The 22,036-nt window shown below is 39.4% G+C and overlaps 1 protein-coding gene across 1 annotated transcript; it reads left to right on the forward strand.

The window, feature by feature from the left end:
- The first annotated feature begins 1,693 nt into the window (after positions 1–1,693).
- Positions 1,694–20,091, forward strand: LOC6534234 (cell death protein hid). Its single transcript, XM_002094880.3, has 4 exons — positions 1,694–2,573; positions 14,015–14,531; positions 15,201–15,519; positions 17,657–20,091. The coding sequence occupies exons 1-4, from the start codon at positions 2,237–2,239 to the stop codon at positions 17,735–17,737; spliced, it is 1,254 nt and encodes a 417-aa protein (XP_002094916.1). The 5' UTR covers positions 1,694–2,236; the 3' UTR covers positions 17,738–20,091.
- The last annotated feature ends 1,945 nt before the right edge of the window (positions 20,092–22,036 follow it).

Here is a 22,036-nt window from a genome sequence, read left to right on the forward strand (position 1 = left end):
AAAAAAAAGGTATCATGTTGGGCTGAAAGCCTTTTAATCTTTCAGTTTGAAGTAATCACTTAAGGGATTCAAACAAGTTACTATCTTTGTATGTACTATGTACTAATGTATATTAAAACTAAATTAAATAGCGGCACAGATTTTAGGACGGGCCTCTTTTATTTTGAAATCTGAGCTATTAAACTATAATTTAAATTGTTTTCAATTGGATTACGAACATTTTATAATCCTACAGTATTAAAGACGTAATAAATGGCTGTTGTGAACATTAAATATTATCCATATAATTAACCATATTATCCATTACATTAAGAGCCTAGAAGTGTTTTACGCGTATTTCGTAATATTTTTCAAGCGTTTTGGCGCGCAAAGTTGGGAATGAAAGAGAAGAAACTAGAGAGTAAAAAGGAGAGGAAAAAGCCAGTTTGTGTGATGTGTGGGTGGGAGAGGGGAAGATGCAGGGGAAGACAAGAGTAAGAGCGAAAACTGGTTTTTCATGTTGCACAGTCAATTTTTGATATATGGTGAAATTGATTAAATATAGCCAACAACCAAATTAAAAATATAATATATTAGATAAAACATTAAGAAATGTTTTGTATGAATATCGGTATCTTCAACTGAAAAGTCTATAACATTGTTCCAATACCCAAATAAATACAGTTATTAAATACAATTTACAAACCACTAACCATTGTCAGCATAAACATTTTACCAATAAAAACGGAGCTTAAAGATCACAATATTTCATCATATTGTTGTTCCTTAAATTTAGGTATTTTCAAAATAAAATAATTAAATAATATAAAATACTGAAGATCTCGTTCTCAAAGTATTTAAGAATCTGAAAATTTAATCAAACTTTGTCTAAATAACTCCTCTTTTTCTACTACACTTTGCACTTTTTTAATCCGCTCATAGAATATACTCCCATTTCTCATACTCTTTCTACTCCGGTCTTAAGGCCTCTTAAAAACGCTTTGCTCTCCGCTCTCTTTTTTAAGCAAAATAAAAATCAAAACCGAAAAGCAAGAGCAAAGTGCAATAACAACAACCACACGCAAAGAGCGTTGTACAATTGCAGTTTTTGTTTTGCTTTGACGTTCGCTGGGCAGCGCAGTCGGCTGACTTTTCTTCTTCTGAATTTACCTGCTCAACAAGATCTTTGTGTACCCACACATACACACGCACACAGCCTGCCCACTCACTCTCAGTTGAAACGAGAAAGAACTTTTATTTGACAGTACCAACGTATACATACCCTTCTCATTAGCTGTGAATCTTTATATGTATAAAAATATAAAATATTGCTTTTTGGCTATGAGTGCGATATAAAAATATTTCTGCACTATTTTCAATATGTAAAAAAGAATCAATTAAATTTTTATGATATTAAGCTCCTAGTTATTTTAAATATGCTCCTTGATGCACTTTATAAGAGAACGAGTAAACTCTTCCTCACTCGGCTATTAAAGGGTACTCAAAGAGCGGGATTTTTTTAATACTTTTTCTCTCGTGTGTCCCCACCCCCTCCCCCTTTCACAACTACCTGCATGCATGTGCATGTGCAGCAGCGGGAGCGAGAGAGATTGAGATTGCACTGGCTGCGGCCTACGTTGCGCGCCTACGCCGCCGCTCTGCCGACGTCGCGGTAGAGGCGCTGTTGCCGTAGTTTGAGGCTCCAGTGCGAACAGTTCATTTTTAGCCGCGGAGCCAGTAAGACGTGTTTCCTGCCCTCATTCTTTGAGTCTGCGACACGTTTTAAGTGCTCTTCCCCAATTGACAACAGCAATAGCAAAGAATAAAAAACAAAACGAAGTAAAAAAAAACAAAAATCATCGTGACAAAAATTGTTTGTGTTTTTAAATCAGTTCTAAACACGAAAAAGCTTGATGAAAAACGCAGAAGAATCCGAAAAACTAACTGAACGAGCGAAAACTTGACTTGAGTGTTGTTTGACAAATCAAGAAAGATAAAAAACAAACCATAACAAAAAAAACTGCACGAAAAATGAAAAAGTTTCTAATATTCAAAATCTTGCACAAGAAATACAAAATCAATTAAAGTGAACTCTAACCGAAAGTTGTACAAAAAGATATAAAGCAAAACAAACCAGCGAAGAACAATCAGAAGAAGAGCAAAGTGCCAACAAAGTGCAGGAAGGAAGGAAGCGGATAAGGACAAAAAGGAAGCCAGCACACACACACACACACACTACCAAACACACACCCGCACAATGGCCGTGCCCTTTTATTTGCCCGAGGGCGGCGCCGATGACGTAGCGTCGAGTTCATCGGGAGCCTCGGGCAACTCCTCCCCCCACAACCACCCACTCCCCTCGAGCGCATCCTCCTCCGTCTCCTCCTCGGGCGTGTCCTCGGCCTCCGCCTCCTCGGCCTCGTCATCGTCTTCGTCCTCCGCATCCTCGGACGGCGCCAGCAGCGCCGCCTCGCAATCGCCGAACACCACCACCTCGTCGGCCACGCAGACGCCGATGCAGTCTCCACTGCCCACCGACCAGGTGCTGTACGCCCTCTACGAGTGGGTCAGGATGTACCAGAGCCAGCAGAGCGGTAAGTCTACAAAGATCTCAATTCTCCACTCTTAAGCACCTTAGAATTAAGTGGTTAGAAAGGATTGTAAATCCGTTGACCTCAAATACATTTATAAATACTTACAAAAGGGGGAACATTAGCAGGAATTTACGTTACATATACGGTGTTTTTAGTTGCAAAATGTAAAGGAAGTTGCCTCTTGTTTCCTTAATCTTTTTAATGCCCAGAATAACATAGATTTACAAAATATAAACAAAGGCACGAGAAAGCTGTGGCATAAAAAAACGATCGTTTTTTGATAATTGCATTTGAATTTGTTGATTTATTTTTATTTTTTAACTGCCCGGAATAAGCTGCAAAAGTCAACGTGTGTTATTCTTCGTCTCTAATAAAAACGGTTCCAAAAAGTTACCTTAAACTGTTCATATATTTTCAAAAATGCTTAGAATCTATCGAAGTATATATGGACTAAAAACTTATTCCTTGTCTATTTTATACAAGACTACCAATCGATTCTGATAAAATAATTATAAATTGATTAGGTTCAAATTATTTCGTGATTATTGCTTTTTAAAACGAATATGCCAGTCAAAGCTCTTAAGAACAATACTGGTCAGAGGGTGTCTCTCATTTTTAAATGGGTCAGCAATTAGCCAAGTTGTAACGTTATTTGTTAACTGCTTCAGTTCCCCTTGTGCAAGTTTCACTTTTCAAGGTTGTTGACTCATCCAGTTTCGAGTAACTGCGTCAACTGCATCCAGGTTGTTTTTGTTTTCTTTTACCCAGTTTTTTTTTATATATTTTGTGTATGGTCAGCACTTTGTCAGCTTATCAGGGCAAAAAAAAAATAAAAAAAAAGTCAGAGCGGAAGGCAAATTACTCGGCCACATTCGAAAGGAAGCCGAAAAAAAGCGGTAATTCAATAAAAATTAATCGAACAAGTTCAAAAAGGGGAAAATTGAAAAGTAATTGAGAAGTTTCGATTGGGGTAGGGAACTGGACACAAAAATGCAAAAAAACAAACATGTAAGGGAATTACTGGATCAAGTTTCAATGAATAACTTGATAGATAAGACATACTCGACATTCAGGCGAATGTATTGATCTTACAAAGCAAATCTTCTGATGTTATTCACATTTCTTCATAAATGTTATACTTACCGACACTTGAAAATAAAGTCGTAATGGCGGTAAATAGCTCGATAAATCACGTTAAGATGGATTTCCCTCGTTCAAAATCACCCAAACTAGGCTTATAAATCTCCCGCCAACCACGAATTCAATCTAAGCTAAGCTAAGCTCTAAGAAAGAAACAGCGATACAGATGCAAGACAACTGCCAAGTTGGCTGTCATGCGATATTGGCCGTATATCTGGGCAAAAATTGGGCGTGTGCTGGACTGCTGGACCAGCAAGAAAATAAAGACCTGGCTGAAACCAGGGGAACACAACAAACCAACGGCAATAAAACAGAGCTGGGAGCACAGAGCTAAGCACGTTTAATTGGCACGCGCCAAACTCGAGTCGAATGTCTTACTTTTGAGACTTTTGAGCGAGTGTGTGCCTGTGTATCTGAGTATCTGCAAGATATCTATCTCGAGCGTAGTGCTCGTATGTCTTACCACTCGACTAACCCAAATTATTAAACGCCATTTGACCTTAGGCAACTAGTTTTCCAGTTTGCCAATTTTCCAAAGGGGGCCAAACGGGTTGAGGGTGTGGGCCATTTGCAAAGTGTTTGACTTAACGGTTGTTTAAGTAGCTTTTGTGCTCGGCCACGTTGAGTGCGGTCAGTTTTCATTGTTTTTCTTTTTTTGCGCGCGCGCGCTTTTCATGTTTACTTTGCGGTTTTTCATTCGCGTTCCTTAATTTTGTGTTGCCTTTGCATAATAGATTTTGTCGCTGTCGATGATTGCCAGCTGCGCTCTTTGGTTCCACCGAACAACCGAATTGTTATTTTATAGTATTTTGCTGTTTTATTTGGTTTGTTACCTTTGTTGCTGTCAGCAACAGTTGGTCAAAAGAAAAAACAGCGTTCCCTTCTCGGACTTGGAGTGAGTCACGTTTGGGCGTTTCAATCATTTTTCGTCTATAATATAATTTAAAGATATTTGTTGACTTACAAAAGCTGACGTCAAGTAAAAATGCAAATGCAAGGCTTTTATTTTGTTAAGATAACATAACTTTTGAAGGAGGCTCTGAGAACGAAAGTTTCCCATCAAATGTAATGTTCCATCCTTATCTCATTTCCCTGAACTACATGTAAGCCCCTACTCATCGCATGCCGATCATGTGCTTCAGTTAGCCACTCAAGAGGATAATTTATCTAATCGTGACACATCCCGAAACTAGTGAACAATGCTTAAAGCCCTTGAAACGAGAAAGGGATAAACTGTAGTTAACCAAGAAGCGAGAACCCTTGTTCCTGGTTTCTCCAGCTTTGCAATACTCCTATATGTACATACATATGCAAGGCAGAAAATCACGGAATACTTTTAGCCACAAACGCGCTTAGTCATCAGCCAGCTATCAACCCTAAAAGCCTAAAAATGCGAGGCGCAAACAACCCCGACAAAAATTCCTAAATACCAACAGAGCTTTTCCCTACCAAAGGCAAAAAATGCGGCAGGGAGCCTTTTGTTTTCGGGAGAGGATTAAGCATCCAAAGCCCACCCTGCATCCCATTCCGAATGGCGCCCAACAAAAGGTGCAATGACAGCAGTGGTTCCCTGATCAGGGATGGGAATAGGTACATATTATTTGTTAGGTACTTGAATAGATGTTATAAGATTCATATTCAAGAAAGTGTAGACCCATAAACGCCACAAAGTAATGTGCAGTTAGTCGGACTTTTACGGTTTATGTTCAACGTCAAGTTTTTAACCTAGATTGATATTATAATATATAGCAATGTGTACCTAGGTACAGTGCGGAGTACGAAACGGCTGCCCACAACTGTTCCCACCGTGCTCCATCCCCCCGTTTTGGTCGCTCTGCTTTGGCTTGCAAATTCGCATCATTCGCTTGGCTTGGGCTTGTTTTTTGCTGTTGCCAACAGCTGTTCTGCTGCTAGGCGTTGTTTTTCGCGGCCGGCGTCTCTGCCGCACTTGACATTTTCAACCATTTTGTTTTGCTCGGCCACTTCGTGGATGCCGTTGTCGAAGCTAACGGTAAAAGAGGCGCCATAATGGCGGCAAAAATGGCGACTCCTGCCGCATCCTGCCTGGCAACAAAGCACAGCTGACTGCTGCGCAGATAGAGCGAGAGGGAGACATACCAGGAGAAAGAGAGGAAGCGCATGGGCTCCGATTAACCGCAAGTTTTGAACTCCTCTTTTTCCACGTACAGAATCCCAAAGGAGGCAGGAAAATGGGAGAAGGATTGCACAGGAGGACTTGCCTCCGCTTTTCATCATCGTCATTTCCATCTCGATTTGTTTGGCCTGTTGCCAAGCTGATTTATACGTAGAGACAAGGCTTTTTTTGCATATTTTTTGCACTGCTTTTTCTGTTTCTCTCTCTGCCTGCTTTATTTAAATTTTTTCATTTTTCGTTGCTATTACGGCTTCGCCTTTACATTGACCGTGATTTTCGGTTTCCTTCTGGTTTTGTTTTGGATTTCTTTATTTTACCATTACAAATACATACAGATGTAGCTTTTTATTGAGTTGCGACGTCTGTAATTGTTACATTTCGTTTAAGTTTTATATTGTCTTACAGCTCAGTTTTTATGATTTTACTGCTTTCATAAATTTGATGAGCTGTCCCAAGCAGCTGCGACAAATCGAATCGAATCGGAAGTCTTTACTCAAAAATGATTTGCTCATAAAAGTTGAGAGTAGGTTGTGAACAAAGAACTGGTTGAAACAGATGTGAAACACAATTTCCATCTTACGACAAAAGTTTGGAAAAAATTATTATACAAACGGTATACCACTTATTTTATAAGTATGTTGGATTGTCAAATATTTCCACCTATTATATCATTTCTTTTTATACAAATTTATAGACATTCGTGGTTTTCGTAATTACGCAAGTTTTTTACAGATTTATCAAACTATTTAGCCTGTCAGCTAGGAATAAAATAACAACTCCAGTTTGTTTACATTTCACACCACTCAGCGCAATGAACTTTACACATTTTTCAAGTTTAAATGCCCGCCAGGCACTTTGCCTAATAAGAAAAAATATTACCTGAATGCGAATATAAACTTGACACTTTTGAGCCACTATAAGCGACGGGACACGGCTGAATCGGGCTCAGACGGCAGTCTGCCAGGATCCCTAAGTTGGCTTTTGATTAAGTCTCCGCTGAGGCCGTGCTAAATTGTTTGCACTGAGGCGTTCGGGTTAAGTTCGGGGGCGGTGGGGGGTTAGGGATAGAACGTGCTCAAGTTTTTGTTATGAAATTGAGCCTAGACAAGCTGGGCAAAAACCCCATCTGCGCTGACAACTCGACTCCTTTTCAGGAACTAAGGACAATGCAACTTGTGCGACACGCTCAAGGCAGAAGTGGAAAAGGATATGTATCAAAAGGCGGAAAACTAAGAACAGGATACACTCCACTCCTCGGCACAAAAACAGACGGCAGGCATCATACCTGGCTACTTGTTATAATTGGCAAGCTGGCAAAGGCTCCAGACACCAGTTAACTTTCAAATTTTCCTCGCGATGAGCCAGCTCTCAAAGGAACATTCGTTGAAGGTGTTCTCCGATTCCCAAAGGGAAAATGTTGCTTCGCGTGTTCCTTTGAAATTTTTAAAGAGCGCTGGGAGATCATGTTTAAAAGCTTTAACTAGGCAGAATAGTGGTTTATAGTGATATATAGTGATTTAATAGCGTTGAAAGACTAAAGCTCAATTTTGTATATTATTTAAAAGAAAAACATTTTTTTTTAAACCTCGATTCTTATTGTTCAACAATTGTATTTTTTTTAAGCCTCGATTCTTAATGTTCAACAGTGTAAATAAAATACTGAAATATGAACTCTGTTTAGAGCCCCTCCTATTTGTCTGCTGCACGAGTTGAGTATCAATATCAACTTATTTGATAAACAAATCGAATGCGCTTACTAAAAGTGCAAACAAAGTGCCAAACGACAATTAAATCAACAAATAAGCTCGTGTAATTGTGTACGCCAAAGCCAGTCGGTGGGTGGGTGTTTCAGTGGAGCGGTGGATCGGTGGGTTTGTGTGTCGGTGGGTTGGTGGGTTGGTGGGTTGGTGGGGCACATCGGTGGATCGAGTATAGATAACCCTACGGGCACGCAAGCTCCGAGTGGTTGTGGATTGGATGACGCAGCGAAGACAGCCAGTCTGGCCCAGTCGCATATGCAATTCCCATTCATTTATTAATAACTTTTTGCCGCTGCTGTTGAGACGTGCAGTTTGCCGTTTTGCGGCTGCAGTTTTGCTTTTTTTCTCTCTTTTTAATTATTTTAATTGCGTTGCATCTGATCGAATGCTGGCGTACTGTTTTATTTATTGTTTAATTGTAATTTTCGCATTTACGTTGTTAATTGCAGCGTGGTGCTGGGCGGAGATTCGGTTTAATCAACTGCTAAATGCATTTTGCTGTTGCAAAGGCTTAAAACTTGCTTAAGTGGTGATGGCATTTAAGCCATAGTTTAGTGCGGAAGTTCGCAGAACATACACACTATTGTATACGCAGGCTATTGTTTATGGTTTTCACAAATAAGAAATCATGAGCAATTTACTGATAACCAATAATTTAATTTTATTACTAAAACTCAGAACTTCTCGAAAGTCCAATTCCAGTGTAGAACATTTTCTTTAAGACGTTTTCATACTTCTTTGATCCTTCTTCAAGCTGATTCAGCTAGTTATATTTTACTGTTTTCCCAAACCATTATTAAACGCTCCTCTTGGTCACAAAACACATGCTCGCCATTTTCCGGAAAATCCTTTGGATCCCGGAAAATATGCAAACAACTGCAAAGACCAACGACTTGTGTTTCGCTCAGTTTCCTGTCAATCGATGTGCATCGTATAAGTTCCTTGGGAATAGCGTCTTATGCCTGATTTTCCTTTGGCTTTTTATAGCCTTTTAAGCTGTTTTCCTTTTGTTGTGTGGAGTGAAGAGAGGAAATTGAAAAATTGCATTTGTCTGTCGCTGATAAAATATTGAGCAGCTTGCACATTCTCCCTGGTTTTAGCTGGGCTGTCGTGATAAGCGTTTGAGCTATTTCCAGAAAAAGCTCTCATGGAGATTGGCAAAGAATGAAAATGCGACGTGGGTGGGAGAATTTCGGAATTCCATTCAGCTGTCCCTCAAAGGGTTTCCTCATTCCTTAAAGTCGGCTCATCCAACGGCTCTTAATTCCTGAAATATTTAATTAAATTCTTGCATATTAGCTTTATGTTGGCTTTAATTGCTTGCGTGTTTGCTGGCCCCGTTTTCTTTATATTCTTTATATTATAACCTTGCTGCGAGAAGATTAAAAATATTTTAAACGCTTTGAGATGCGAACATAACTGGACTGCGTTGGATCATCAAAGCCTAGATTTATAATTGCCGACGATATGGGACTTAATATCTTCATAGACTTGACCTTTGTTTATATTATCGAGCATTTCTGCTGACTGAGTGAGTTGCGATTGTATTTGAAATTGTATTTGTATTCTTGGATTGCCGCAAGATGGATGCGTGAATTTGATTCAATCGGGATTTGCCAAATCATCAAACAAAGAAACTTTCTCCCCGCCATCGCGACATTACGCAAGTTAATTAAATTGCCATGGTAAGAATCATCCTTACAACATCTCACGAGAACTTTCTCCTTCTGTTTACATGAATCATTTGACATTTCCAAATTTGTCATTAGCTTCCGCATATTTTTCACCTCTCTCTTTTGGATATTTCCTTATTTCAAAAACTTCTCGCATTCCACAAATGGCTAATTAGCGGCTTACCGAAATTGGCCATTAACAGCGGGATTCTGATCTGTAGATTGAGACTCGTACATAGATCGACACCTGATTGACATGCAGTTCGAGACAAAAACTGATCGAATTGTGCAAAAAGCCAAAAAAGGCATTTGTAAAACAATCTTTTGTCATATATAGAAAAGCCAGAACACAGAGATTCTTAATCAGGAGTCGAAGCATTGTTTTCGGAATTCTCTTCCAATTTCCTGAAGATCAATTAATTAGTCACTTGCCTTGGCCATGAGCAATTTTACCGTTCGATTGTGCGGGGAAAACATCCGCAGCTGTTGCCTAATTAAATCGAGGTGACAGACTATCAGACGATCAAGTGAAACTCGAGTTGACCAACCAAATTAGTAATCTCGCATCGTGACAGACGACAAATCGCCTTAAATGAACGACTTCGACTTCAAATGTAATTTTTGTGGGATTTTTATTTACTGTTTTTGGTTGTGGTTTCAGCTCATTGGGCTTCCTCTTCGTGTGTGGGCGTTATGTGGTAACTGTAAAATGAGTTTACACACATTTTTTGGCCAACTTATTCAGCTCTCCGAGGGGCATAGCATGCTGTAATCTGGGACTTTGCTTAACCCCAAGTTGGAGTTCGGTGTGGAGTGTTTCTTTGTTCTGTCATCTTGAGCTTGTTTCGGTTTCGGTTCTGGTTTTCATTTTTTAAATTTTAACTTAAATATTCATCAATAAATGTCAATGTCAAGTGAAGTTGCCGCTTGCTTTCGAGAGGTTTCGAGATTTTGGAAGAAGAAATTGCAATTTGTGATGGCAAAGAGGAAACATGAGATTATTCGCTGAATCCAAGTAGGATTTATTCGTCACGTTGTGTTTCAATGTTGTTTACTTCGCAGATAGATTGAAGATAACACTTTATCTTTGATGATTTCTGTGTCAGTTTTAACTGGAGTTCAAGTTTACATACTCGTATGTTCTTAAAAAGCAAATTAGATGGTTTTTGAGATTACATTTTAAAGCTGTCAATTATGTATGTTCTACTTTTAATAAGGTAGATTAATACTGATTGAAATAAGTAATTTTATTATTAACAGAAATTCCGCTTCACAGGTCAGGTTGTTAAACACAACTTCCTTCCTTTATCGCAGCTTGTCAATAGCTTCCTCCCCCGATATCTGGTCGATCCATACGGCATTTCCCATTCCGTTCCACTGACCAAGTTATAGAACCCGCACTTTGCAAACTCGTTTAGCCCCCGATACCGATTTTGATTCCGATTCCTAAGTGCGACGCAATTGTTCGAGTTGGACTGCTGGAGATACGAGCACTCGAGCCCGTACTCGTATTTATTCATACTCACCCGTGCAGTGCGGTGACTCTAGTATATTTTTATGTGTAGTTTTCTTACACATTTTTTCCTTTTTTTTTGCATTTAGTCAGCACTTCAAGGTTATAATGAGCAACATATGCTGCGGGTTCCAGCGGGCCAGCCAGCAAACTGCAACTGCAACTGCAAATGCAATCAACTGCAAAGGCACAACTAAAAATGCATTTCAACGTTGCCGACGACGATTTGTTCTTTTGTGTGGCAACTAAAGCGAGGCATTTTTCACGTTTTTCCGCTGCCTCCGGGCTGTTCTTGAGCTTTTTCTGAGGCGTTCTGCTTAGTTAAACTTTTGCCTGATTGATGTTTGTCAGCTGCTGCCCAGCGGCCTTAGAAACGGTTGCAACATCGCCTAGAACCGATGGTGAATTAAAGTGAATTATACACATAATTGCATTTTTTTCAGTCCCCGTTGTTATGTCCAGATGCGACTGGCACTCGTAATTCAATTAAACATTTTGCCCATATTGTCGCCCGTGGAAATATGTATAAGCGAGTGCAGCAGTTCGAATAAAAACAATACTCCTAACAATTGGTCACGTTTCGTCACCAACAACTGCAGTGCTAACAACTACTGCATCGCCCGCCTTGAATTTTTCCGCCAGGAAAAGCCACCCAACATTTCAAATATATCACAGAAATCGGAAAGCAGTATTCCACTGGAAGACTACTGACAAGAAAATAAATTTTCCCTCACAATGCGTGACTCAATTAAATAAACACTTATCTTTATGGGGTGCCACATGTACGAATTTATTCAGCGATCAGAAGAAAAAGTCTTATCATATCATTTAATCGCGGCTAGTTTTGTTTCTACAGTTATTTTTTTGCGAAAAAATGACTCAAAGCATACGCCATTGTTAGCAATAGTTTAACAACGTTTTGTTCTAATCTAAGATTACATCACAAGTTAGTAATCCATGGAAAAAATGCGTTATCTGATCACTTAGATAATTTTAATTAACACTTACAGTTTGCACCAGCACCGAATAAAAAAATATATATAAAATGTAAATGAGAAAGCAAACGAATTGTGAGATAAATAACTTTTTACATTACTTGCAATTTGTAATAAAACTTGTATCGGGCTTTGGCTTTGTCCAAAGCTATTCAATTTCATACGGGGAGGAAAGTCAATTCAAATTACTATAAAATTATCTATATCAAGACATATTTGGGATTTTAAAAAATATATTGCAGCATACCGAGAAAAAAGAAGATGAGCAGGATACATAGACTGGACATTCATGAATATATATTCCACTCGATGGTATTTTTCCGTGTGTACCAAACATCGTCATTGCATGGCTAGTTATATAAGTTGGCCAGGCAGTAATGATCCCTGCCGTTGGCTTCGCTTCGTTTCTGAGGCTGAAGCTGATGCTGAAGCAAAAGCTGGCAGATTTTCAAGGTTAAAAGCGACTTTACGATGGCGCGCGGTGAGCGCACGTGAGGTGCCTCAGCTGCTAGCCAGCAAACTACATAGCAAACTAGTTTCAAATGCCTGGCAGTATCTTACAGATACAGATGGTAAGGCTGCGGCAAGGAGTGGCTCTTTCAACTCGCTTCGCTTCGTCTCGGTTCGCTTCGGTTTCGTTTGCTTTGGTTCGGATCTTAGCCCGCAATTAAATACAGATTTTTTGCGCTCTTGCAACTGCAACTGAAACTGCAAATGCAACAGCTGTGGGCTCGTTTCGATTCGATTCGAGTTCAAGGCTAATGGGTCAAATTGCAAATTAGTCGCCTGCAGGTTGACAGTGAGTGACATTATTGTGTATCTGCACACTGACCACCGACATTGCAAAGCGGCTGAAAGACAGACACAGATACACAGACGAATGGATAGATGTATCGGGTAGATTGTCGGGCATTCCCTGCGGTCAATTATCGTTCTTGCTGGCTGCTAATCGGAAAGATACACGTACTTCTGCCGCCGGCTGCTGGCGATTTGTATAAATTTTGCATTACAATCAATCATTTGTCGCTGGCCAATGGCTTTTTAAGTAAATAAACATTAAGAAATCATACAGATGAAAATGTACACCCAACCAACTAATGGGGAGCTCACAATTTATGCGCATACCAAGTGGCCAGCTTGGCAGCGCATTTACCTATCAACGCTTTTGTTGTCGATTTGCATGAAATCGCAAGTAAAAAAATCAGGGAGGAGAATACAAAAATTGAAATACAACTGCAAGTCAAATAGCAGATACAGATACGCGTCTCGTTACATGCATAAATGATGCTAAGCTGGAAGATTTCGTTGGCAGATACAGATACTTTTCAAGTTGGGCCACTCAAGTAGACCCTCTTGGCAATGTTTGCTAGAGATACAAAGCAAAAAAAAAAACGAAAATACTTTGGGCCAAGTGAGCACGAGAATTGGCAATGACGTGTAAACAACTCGGATACAAATGTATCTTCAGGCGGCTTATAAGATACTTAAGGCTGCGAATAACTTGAGTATTAGTGGCCATTGTTTATGGATATGTATCAGAAGTGCAATATGTCGACAAAGTGGTGTATTTAGGAAGTTTAATGGTATTTCTTAGATATCTTTTTAAATATTCAATATAAATTTATGATGCAAGCCTTTAAATGGATAGTTTTATTGTTAAATAAGCCACATTACTTAATTAAGGGCCTTGGAGCAAAGGCAGCCGAAAGCCATTAAAAATTGCAACGATCCAGTTTACATACTTAAGGTGCATTTATCTTAAAAACAGCATTATGTGGTTTCCTGCTGCACCGGCAGAAGATATTTTATTTTATTGCGCACTGAAGCCTGTAACTGGTAGGGGCTACCAGATCGTTTTATGGGTGGTTTTATGATCAGAGAGGACTTGCCATAATTGCGGCGGGCCTTACAGTCAGTTGGCTAAGTGGCAGTTGGCCAGACAATGGGATTGGCAGCGCCCCGACCTTAGACACTTCCCTACATTGTCACTGAGTCAAGTTGACTTGATTTCAGACCCGGCCAATGCCGCCTTTGTTTACTTTATCCATTGTTGGCTGATCTTTATTATAGGTATACGTAAGCGAACTGTACATCATCAAAATGATCATCAAAAATATTTTAAAGACTTTTTTTAGTTAGTTAGTTTGATTTCCTTATTGAGTGCCCACTGTATTTAAATTGTTATTCGCTTAACTTTCGTTGCAGCCCCGCAAATCTTCCAGTATCCGCCGCCGCCGAGCCCCTCTTGCAATTTCACGGGCGGCGATGTGTTCTTTCCGCACGGCCACCCGAATCCGAATCCGAACTCGAATCCCCACCCGCGCACCCCCCGCACCAGCGTGAGCTTCTCCTCCGGCGAGGAGTACAACTTCTTCCGGCAGCAGCAGCCGCAGCCACATCCGTCGTATCCGGCGCCATCGACACCGCAGCCAATGCCACCGCAGTCAGCGCCGCCGATGCACTGCAGCCACAGCTACCCGCAGCAGTCGGCGCACATGATGCCACACCACTCCGCTCCCTTCGGGATGGGCGGCACCTACTACGCCGCCTACACGCCGCCACCCACTCCGAACACGGCCAGCGCAGGCACCTCCAGCTCATCGGCGGCCTTCGGCTGGCACGGCCACCTCCACAGCCCCCTCACATCGACCTCCACGCCCTTATCGGCGCCAGTGGCGCCCAAGATGCGCCTGCAGCGCAGCCAGTCGGATGCGGCCAGACGGTGAGTAGCCAGCGATGCAGGGTGCCACAAGATACACTGCCTGGGTGGTGCGAATCTAATGAAACAGGAATTCAGATTCGGATCGATTGGCCTCCAGAATGAGACGGGAAAGTTCCGAACCATGATGAGCACATGCCATTTAGACCAACATGAATGTATATGCAATACATCCTATTTAGAGATAAATATAAACTTGGCTACTTGAATTTACTCAAGAAAGAATCCATAACGAACTCTTGTTGATGTTATAAATCGTAACAGTTAATTCATTGCCATTGATATTAAATTAATACTCCCAATGCATTCCACATATAGACACATCTTGAATAAAAATACACGGCGGGCTGTGAAATTAATTTAAACTGAAGTACCAAGTGTAATAGCAAGATTATTCATCGCAATCTCGACACCTTTCGCCCCCTTTGCCAATTCCCATGACACAACGCCAAGTTTTTAATTAATGAAATCGCAAAGTTGTCGCTGGATTATGCGCACACACAAGTAGCAGCATATAGTGCTATACAATCCCCAACCCGAATACGAATCCGAATCTGAATCAGAATCCGAACCGACTGATAATTGCTCATGACGTTCCCAAGTCAACCATCTACATACATATATGTATGTGCAGCGATATTTATAGTGCCCATTATGCGTCTCTTCCCACAGCAAGCGATTGACCTCGACGGGCGAGGATGAGCGCGAGTACCAGAGCGATCATGAGGCCACTTGGGACGAGTTTGGCGATCGCTACGACAACTTTACGGCCGGCCGGGAGCGTCTGCAGGAGTTCAATGGACGTATTCCGCCCCGGAAGAAGAAGAGCTCCAATAGCCACTCCACCAGCAGCAATAATCCAGTCTGCCATACCGACAGCCAGCCGGACAATGCCTCCCAAGCGGAGAGCGGTGCCACCAATGGCCACATCAGTCAGCAGCGACAGGTGGAGCGGGAGCGGGAACGGCAGAAGGCGAAGGCAGAGAAGAAGGTAAGAATCCTATATTAGCTATACTAGAATGCATTATACAAATAGTAAAGGGGTATTCTCGATTCGCATGATCAGCATCACTGCCCAAAACGAGCTAATCTGTACTCTTTCCCAACTTAATCTTATGTTCAATAAACTTGGGATCTGCATCGCCTTTCAGGGATACTCTTATCAAACTTTGATATAGAAACTACTTGCAACTGAAAACATGTTATTTATACATTTTGTTGTTAGTAGTTACAATTGCCAAAAACTCCAAAAGAGCTATCTATACCTAAAGAGAGCTATTACCTAAAAATATTTCATATAGGCAGGCCCCTTCTAAGCTAAAGTCCCCCAAATACCATCCAGCAATTAGAATAACAAGAGGATCTGAGTTGGGGAGTTCATTAACTCGGGACTTCACACATCTGCTGGCAGTTCGTGCCTCCAAAGCCGCGGCACGTGGCAAACATTTTTCAAAGGCTCAACTAGAGAGTAGTGCTAAAAATACGCGCCAAGGAATGACAAATTGCGGTACGCGAAAGGAGTCGCAGATTCGGATGCAGATACGATACGCGCTGCAAATGTATCTGTATTTAGTGGAGTGCGGCCCGGGCATGTATAACACTTTTGCACATGCTAAATGTGCGATAAAAATTAATTGCGCAGTGCGGAGTGAAAGAGTCGCTCTTGTCACTTGTCTCCGCTTTATGTTAATCAAGGCAGGCGCCTTCATATAGCCACATGTGCCCCTCCCCACTCCTCACCACTCCCCCCCTTATTAAGTCGAGCCTTTGTGTATCGGCCCTCATTGAGCTCACTTTTTTACGCGTCGCGTTTTTTAGTTTTAGTTTCTTGCGCGTTTGCCTGCGCAGTTGAAAGAAATGCAAACTTGAAGAAATTCAATCGCAATCGCATGACACACACATTGACTCAGACCTGATACCACCATTTCCAGTCCAGTTCAGTCCTACATTACACACTTGTATACAACATATATTATTCCTATTCACTGCGATTTGTTTTTATTGTAATTCATATTGGCTCTGGTCTGCCCGTTCTTATCGCGCATCGCTTTGTGGGGGCTCATCCTTGGGGAAGCAGCCGACTGCCGACTGATCGGGAAGCTACTGTATACTATATACTCGCAGAGCAGCTCCCTCGGCCTTATCCGAGACTCACTCAGCTGCTAAATGAGAGCGTGAGAAATTCCGTAATCGGAAAGGCACAGGCGTGCAAGCTGGAGCTTCTGCAAATGTAAATGCATTTCAATTATTCTAATTAACTGTAGTTCAGTCCAGGACTTCTAATGGAAAACTTATAAGTGAGGAAAGGGAATAAAAGCTAACCGCTTTTAATTGAATTTCCAAAAATAAATAATAGCCTCTGACAACCTGTACCTACAGGTCAAGGATTAAAATGTTCCACTAAACTCATAGATACTGACATCATAAAGCACATTTTATGCGCATAATGAACAACTATGGTGTGCATTTCAACATCATTTATTCTCCCACTCAAACCAAAAATCAAATCAAAATATGGCCACATGCTCGATGGCCTTTCATACCATTAACCGCAAAAAAGAAGCCACAATAGTCCTATCAAAATACAGCCAAAATTCGAGCGAAAATAGCAGAAAAGCAAATTTGCATAATAAATGTGGGGTCAGTTGGATTTTTGGTGGTTGTAGTAGTTGTAGTGCCACCACCTCATCATTCACACGTGCCGCACTGCAACCAGTGAAGCGTGGAGTATTGGACAAATAAATGGTGTAAATTATAAAACCATTGATGCGGGTTGGGGGGAGTCAAGTGCGCTGTATAGAAAAATAATTACACCAGTGACCGGACAAAAGTTGACCGCCCATTTGGGTCAGGCCACATGAACTCATGAAGTGAAGTTCATCCGCCGTACTGGACAGTCAATAGTTTCGCTTGATTTACGGTTCAGAAGAGGGGTTGGTTCGGTCACGTGTGTGGTTTTAGATATTTTATGCCGCACAGGGGAGCTATTGGTTGGAATGGAACTATTTCTTAAACGAGCGGTTCATTAACATTGTATTAAAGCAACTTGTTATATTGTAACTTGTTATATTTCTCCCTTAACATGCACCTGAACATAACTAAATGTAATTTTTTTATTCTCCTTCCAGAAACCACAGAGCTTCACTTGGCCAACTGTTGTGACCGTTTTCGTCTTGGCCATGGGCTGTGGCTTCTTTGCGGCGCGATGAAAGCGCGGGAGTCGTGTAATCGAATAATCTATAGTGAAATCAGCTAGCCCTTAAGACATATGCCGATCTATACATAGTACATTAGTAATACCGTACATAAGTGCAACGAATTTATTGAACTGCAGGATCGCAAGCAGAAAGTCATTAATTCGTAAATGGATGGTTAGATACGCAAACAGCCAGCATACACGAAGAGAAATATGTATGTGTATGCCTAAGATTAAGAAGGTTGACGGGACACAAGAACAATATATTCTGTTTGTCTATGGTAACTGCATTTGTATTTCTAAACTCAAACGAAAGATAACAATCTAAACTGCTCAAAGTAATGAAAACTCTTAGACTGGCAAGAGACTCAAAACACACTTATTTTTTGCTGATGCATATTTTTGTACAACCTTTTGAGAGATATTTACAAATTATACAAGTACAAAAAGAGAGAGATAAGCAAAAAAGAAAACTGCCACTTTTGAGATACTTTTGATAATCTTTGATTTGCATTTAATCATTTCCACACTTGCATTTTCATAAGCGACAAACAAAATGATGTCTATTGTAGAACAAAGTAAACTGCAATTTCAATGTCTTCGCATTTGTAATTCCGAATTGCAAGAAAAACAAAAATATTTTAAATATGTTTAACTAGTAGAATTTTTTAAACGTAAGTCCACAAGAAACACACACCTAGCTTTAATTGTTGAAACAAAAGCAGAAAAAACGCAACAAAAAAAATGAATGAAAAATCATTAAATTAATTTTGTATATAGTTTTTATGCCATTTTTGTGATGTTTTGTGTCTACGGTTTATGTCATGTTATTTTAGTTAAATTTCTTATGATTTATGTTTATTTGTAATATTTTTTGTCATTGTTTGTTCATCATCATATTCAAATTGGTCTCACAATATATAATAGTTTTAAGCTCCACGCCCAGGAGGTTGATGGCAAAACGATTGAAACTTGGCCAGGAGAGAGATAGTTTTCCCATTCGTCACACAGTCTTTTTTGGAATGCACATTAATGATCTCTCACAATGGAAATTAATGAAAATTGATCTCCGCAGCTAGCCAAAGTTAAAAAAGAAATGATGAGGAAAACATATTTTATAGGCAATTTTCACTATATGCTAGAATTTCCAGGGCGTTTCAATGCTAATCGAATACAGTGACATGAAAGCAAACATAGCGAAAATATTAAGAAAATCAATCAAAAAGAAAGAAAAACCAATTCCCAAAAATCGCATTGATCTCATGGATTTATACAATACAATTACATCAACCGTTTTTTACAATGAGAAATGTTATAAAAAGCAGAAAGTGAAACACAGAAACATAAACAAAAATTAACGAAAAGCTTAGAATTAAGTTCGCCAAGCGTTTTAGTTCTACATCTTAGAATGTCTAAGTCGGTTTAGTGAGTTTATCGAGCTGTCTTCGGACACAAGTTTACTTGTATATAAAGCAATATTATTTGTGTAGCCTAAGTGACAGTCCCAATCAAATCAAATCCAATCCAATATCACCCAGTCCCGGAAAAATCCCAGCAAAACAATAGACTATTTTCGCGTTCACATGTATCAATCTTAATTTGACATACCACAAAACAAAGAAATACTCCAACCACACCCAAATGAAAAATTATTTTTGTAAATTGTTTGCATCAAATGAGCAGGGGGTTGAACTAAGGAACCATCCTTGCTTTATCCCCTGCTTATTGCTAATTAGTTTTCACGATGATCTCGGTAAAGTTTTGTGGCCTTGCGCCCAAAAGTCGTACAGATTTTTGGTTTGCCATAAATACTCGAACAAAAAGTTAAAGAAAAACGAAGCAAATGGAAAAAAATCAGAATGAAACACAAGAAATTTATATTTTTGACCCAATGCTACTTAATCCGTTTTTTAATTTAAGTATCTTTACTCGACCTTGTATATAGCGCAGTTCGAATCACAGAATCAAATGCCATTTTTGTATAGAATTTTGTTTGGTGCCAAAACAGTGACAGATAATTGTCTATGAACCCGTGTATTTCGCATATTATACATTTATACATATATCGTAACTTCAATGATAAGTTTGATTCTGAAATTTTGTCAACTCAATTTAAGAAACATTTCTGTTGTAGTTTAGTGATTTGCTAGCAGAAAGCACTTTGTTTAATTGTACATTTTATATTATGCTGTAATATTTTAATATATACATAAATATCATTACTGATCTCATGAATATGTTCATAAGACAACAAAAATTATATATATGAATACATCTATGTGTATGTGTAAATGAAATAAAAGCGCATAAATATTATGTAAGATTTACGGAACAAATGAAAATAAAAAGAAAAAAATATTTGAAAAAATTAAAAGCTAGTTTTTGATTTGATGGTCTGTCATGGAATAAATGGCTAGCTAATATCTAAAAATTTAGTTATATCAGCTATACTCATTCCACATTTCAAGAACGTAATTATTATAACCAATAAGTAAGTAAATATTTGAAATATTTTACTTTGCAACCCATTTTACATAGTTATAACGCTATGGCAATTTCATATACTCATACCAAATTTCGGGCAAATTAAACATAATTATTATTTAATTAGGCTGGACCCACATATATGTATGAAAATACCTATTTATTTATACATATATTTGAAATTTTTTACAGTAAGTGAATATATTTGAAATATTTTACATTGCAACACATTTTACATAGAATAGGGAAAATATTTTTGTGCCTACTTTCAGGCAGGCATGAAAACAGATCGCGGAAGCATTGCGTGTGAGAGAGTTTTCCTCCTCCCCTGAAAAACTGAGCTCCTTTGTAATTTTCAGGGTTGATGTGTGCGTGAGGAGATCTTTTTGTTCGATTTAAATGGTCACTTGGACGGCAAATAACCAGGCGAAAGCCTAAACCAATTTGTAGTTTCTATTCCTATTGCGGCTGCGGATTAAATGGCCATAATTGCTGCTTCTGCAGCCGCGCCACGCGACTTGGTAACGGGATACTGGGCCACATTGGTCGCAAAAATGATGTGTTATTAGCGGCTTAAGCAGGCGATGGCGATTATAATGAAACGCGGCACCCGGCTGGGCAATTATGTTAACCTGGCCACCCAAAAACCTCAGGCTCAGCGGTCATGACATCCGTTTCCGCCTTAAATCACGACGGACACATGCAAGTGTCAATCAAAACGGCATATTTAACCAGAAAATTATATTTTCATTGAAACTAGACGCGTGTGCGAATCGCTTGAACGAACATTACAAAGCGACTGCTAATCGCAAATCTGCCCTGGAAATCTTACAAGTTTTCAATTAAATGCTAAACAAAACTAATCAATATCTCCAGGCCCAGTCCTCTATTTATGATAATTACTTTTCGGTTCGACACCTGCCAACAGCATTAAACAAAAGCTTGCCAATGAATGGTCATCATTGATAAAGTTTATGGAAAGGGACAAGACCTCTAGAAAAATGTACCGCAAATTAAAATGATTATTAAAATAAATTAAAGCTAAATACATGTGTGCTTTACGACTGTCAATTTGCAAATTAAACATAATCGAATTTCTGCGGTTTTGGAGAAGAAGTACTGCAAAGTCCTGAAGGTAAAGTAAACAATATTAACTTATTCCCTGTACTTTATTTTAAATACGATGGAGAACCGATTTAAGTTACTTTTATGTTTGTACTTGATTTTTCTTACCATCCCAGAACATTGCCGCATCCCAATTAGTTTTCTTTACCCTAGCATAATGTTTTCATACGTTTTAATTAAGTTGTATCCTGCTTAACTATTTGCCACTTGAAAGCCACTTAAAAGTAATTCAATTATAAATAAAACTCATTGAGAGTGTAAGGCATCTGCTTATTTCACATTTTAGTGGAAGGAAGAAAAAGTTAATTTCATTAAAGGAGAAACTCTCCCAGACATCGAGTAGCTTAACCCTCGTTGTGCGATACACACGGCCAGCAAAAATGCATTAAAAATTTATACGAAGTGCACACGGAGGACAAATCCTTCCCTTTTTCGCAAGGAGCCACAGGTTTGAATGTGGATAAGTGGCTCATGGAACATGCACACAAATGTAAGAAACTTGTCTCGTTTGTCTGCAATGTAATTCCCATACCACTTAAACTTGCAGAACATGTGAATTTTACCACACATATTTTCACTTGTTTCAAATCTTAATTTGGAATGGGTTTTCAAGATAAGGAAATGGAAAAGAATCAATATTTTATATTTCATCAATAATAAGTTAATGCCCAAGGCTTTCCAATTTGCCATATATTTTAGTTAC

The sequence above is a fragment of the Drosophila yakuba genome, chromosome 3L (assembly GCF_016746365.2).
Source record: "Drosophila yakuba strain Tai18E2 chromosome 3L, Prin_Dyak_Tai18E2_2.1, whole genome shotgun sequence".
Lineage (NCBI taxonomy): Eukaryota > Metazoa > Arthropoda > Insecta > Diptera > Drosophilidae > Drosophila > Drosophila yakuba.

Coding starts and splice junctions, on each gene's coding strand:
- LOC6534234 (XM_002094880.3), top strand. CDS start 2,237: ATGGCCGTGCCCTTTTATTTGCCCGAGGGCGGCGCCGATGACGTAGCG. Junction 2,574..14,014: donor GTACCAGAGCCAGCAGAGCG/GTAAGTCTACAA, acceptor CTTTCGTTGCAG/CCCCGCAAATCTTCCAGTAT. Junction 14,532..15,200: donor CAGTCGGATGCGGCCAGACG/GTGAGTAGCCAG, acceptor CTCTTCCCACAG/CAAGCGATTGACCTCGACGG.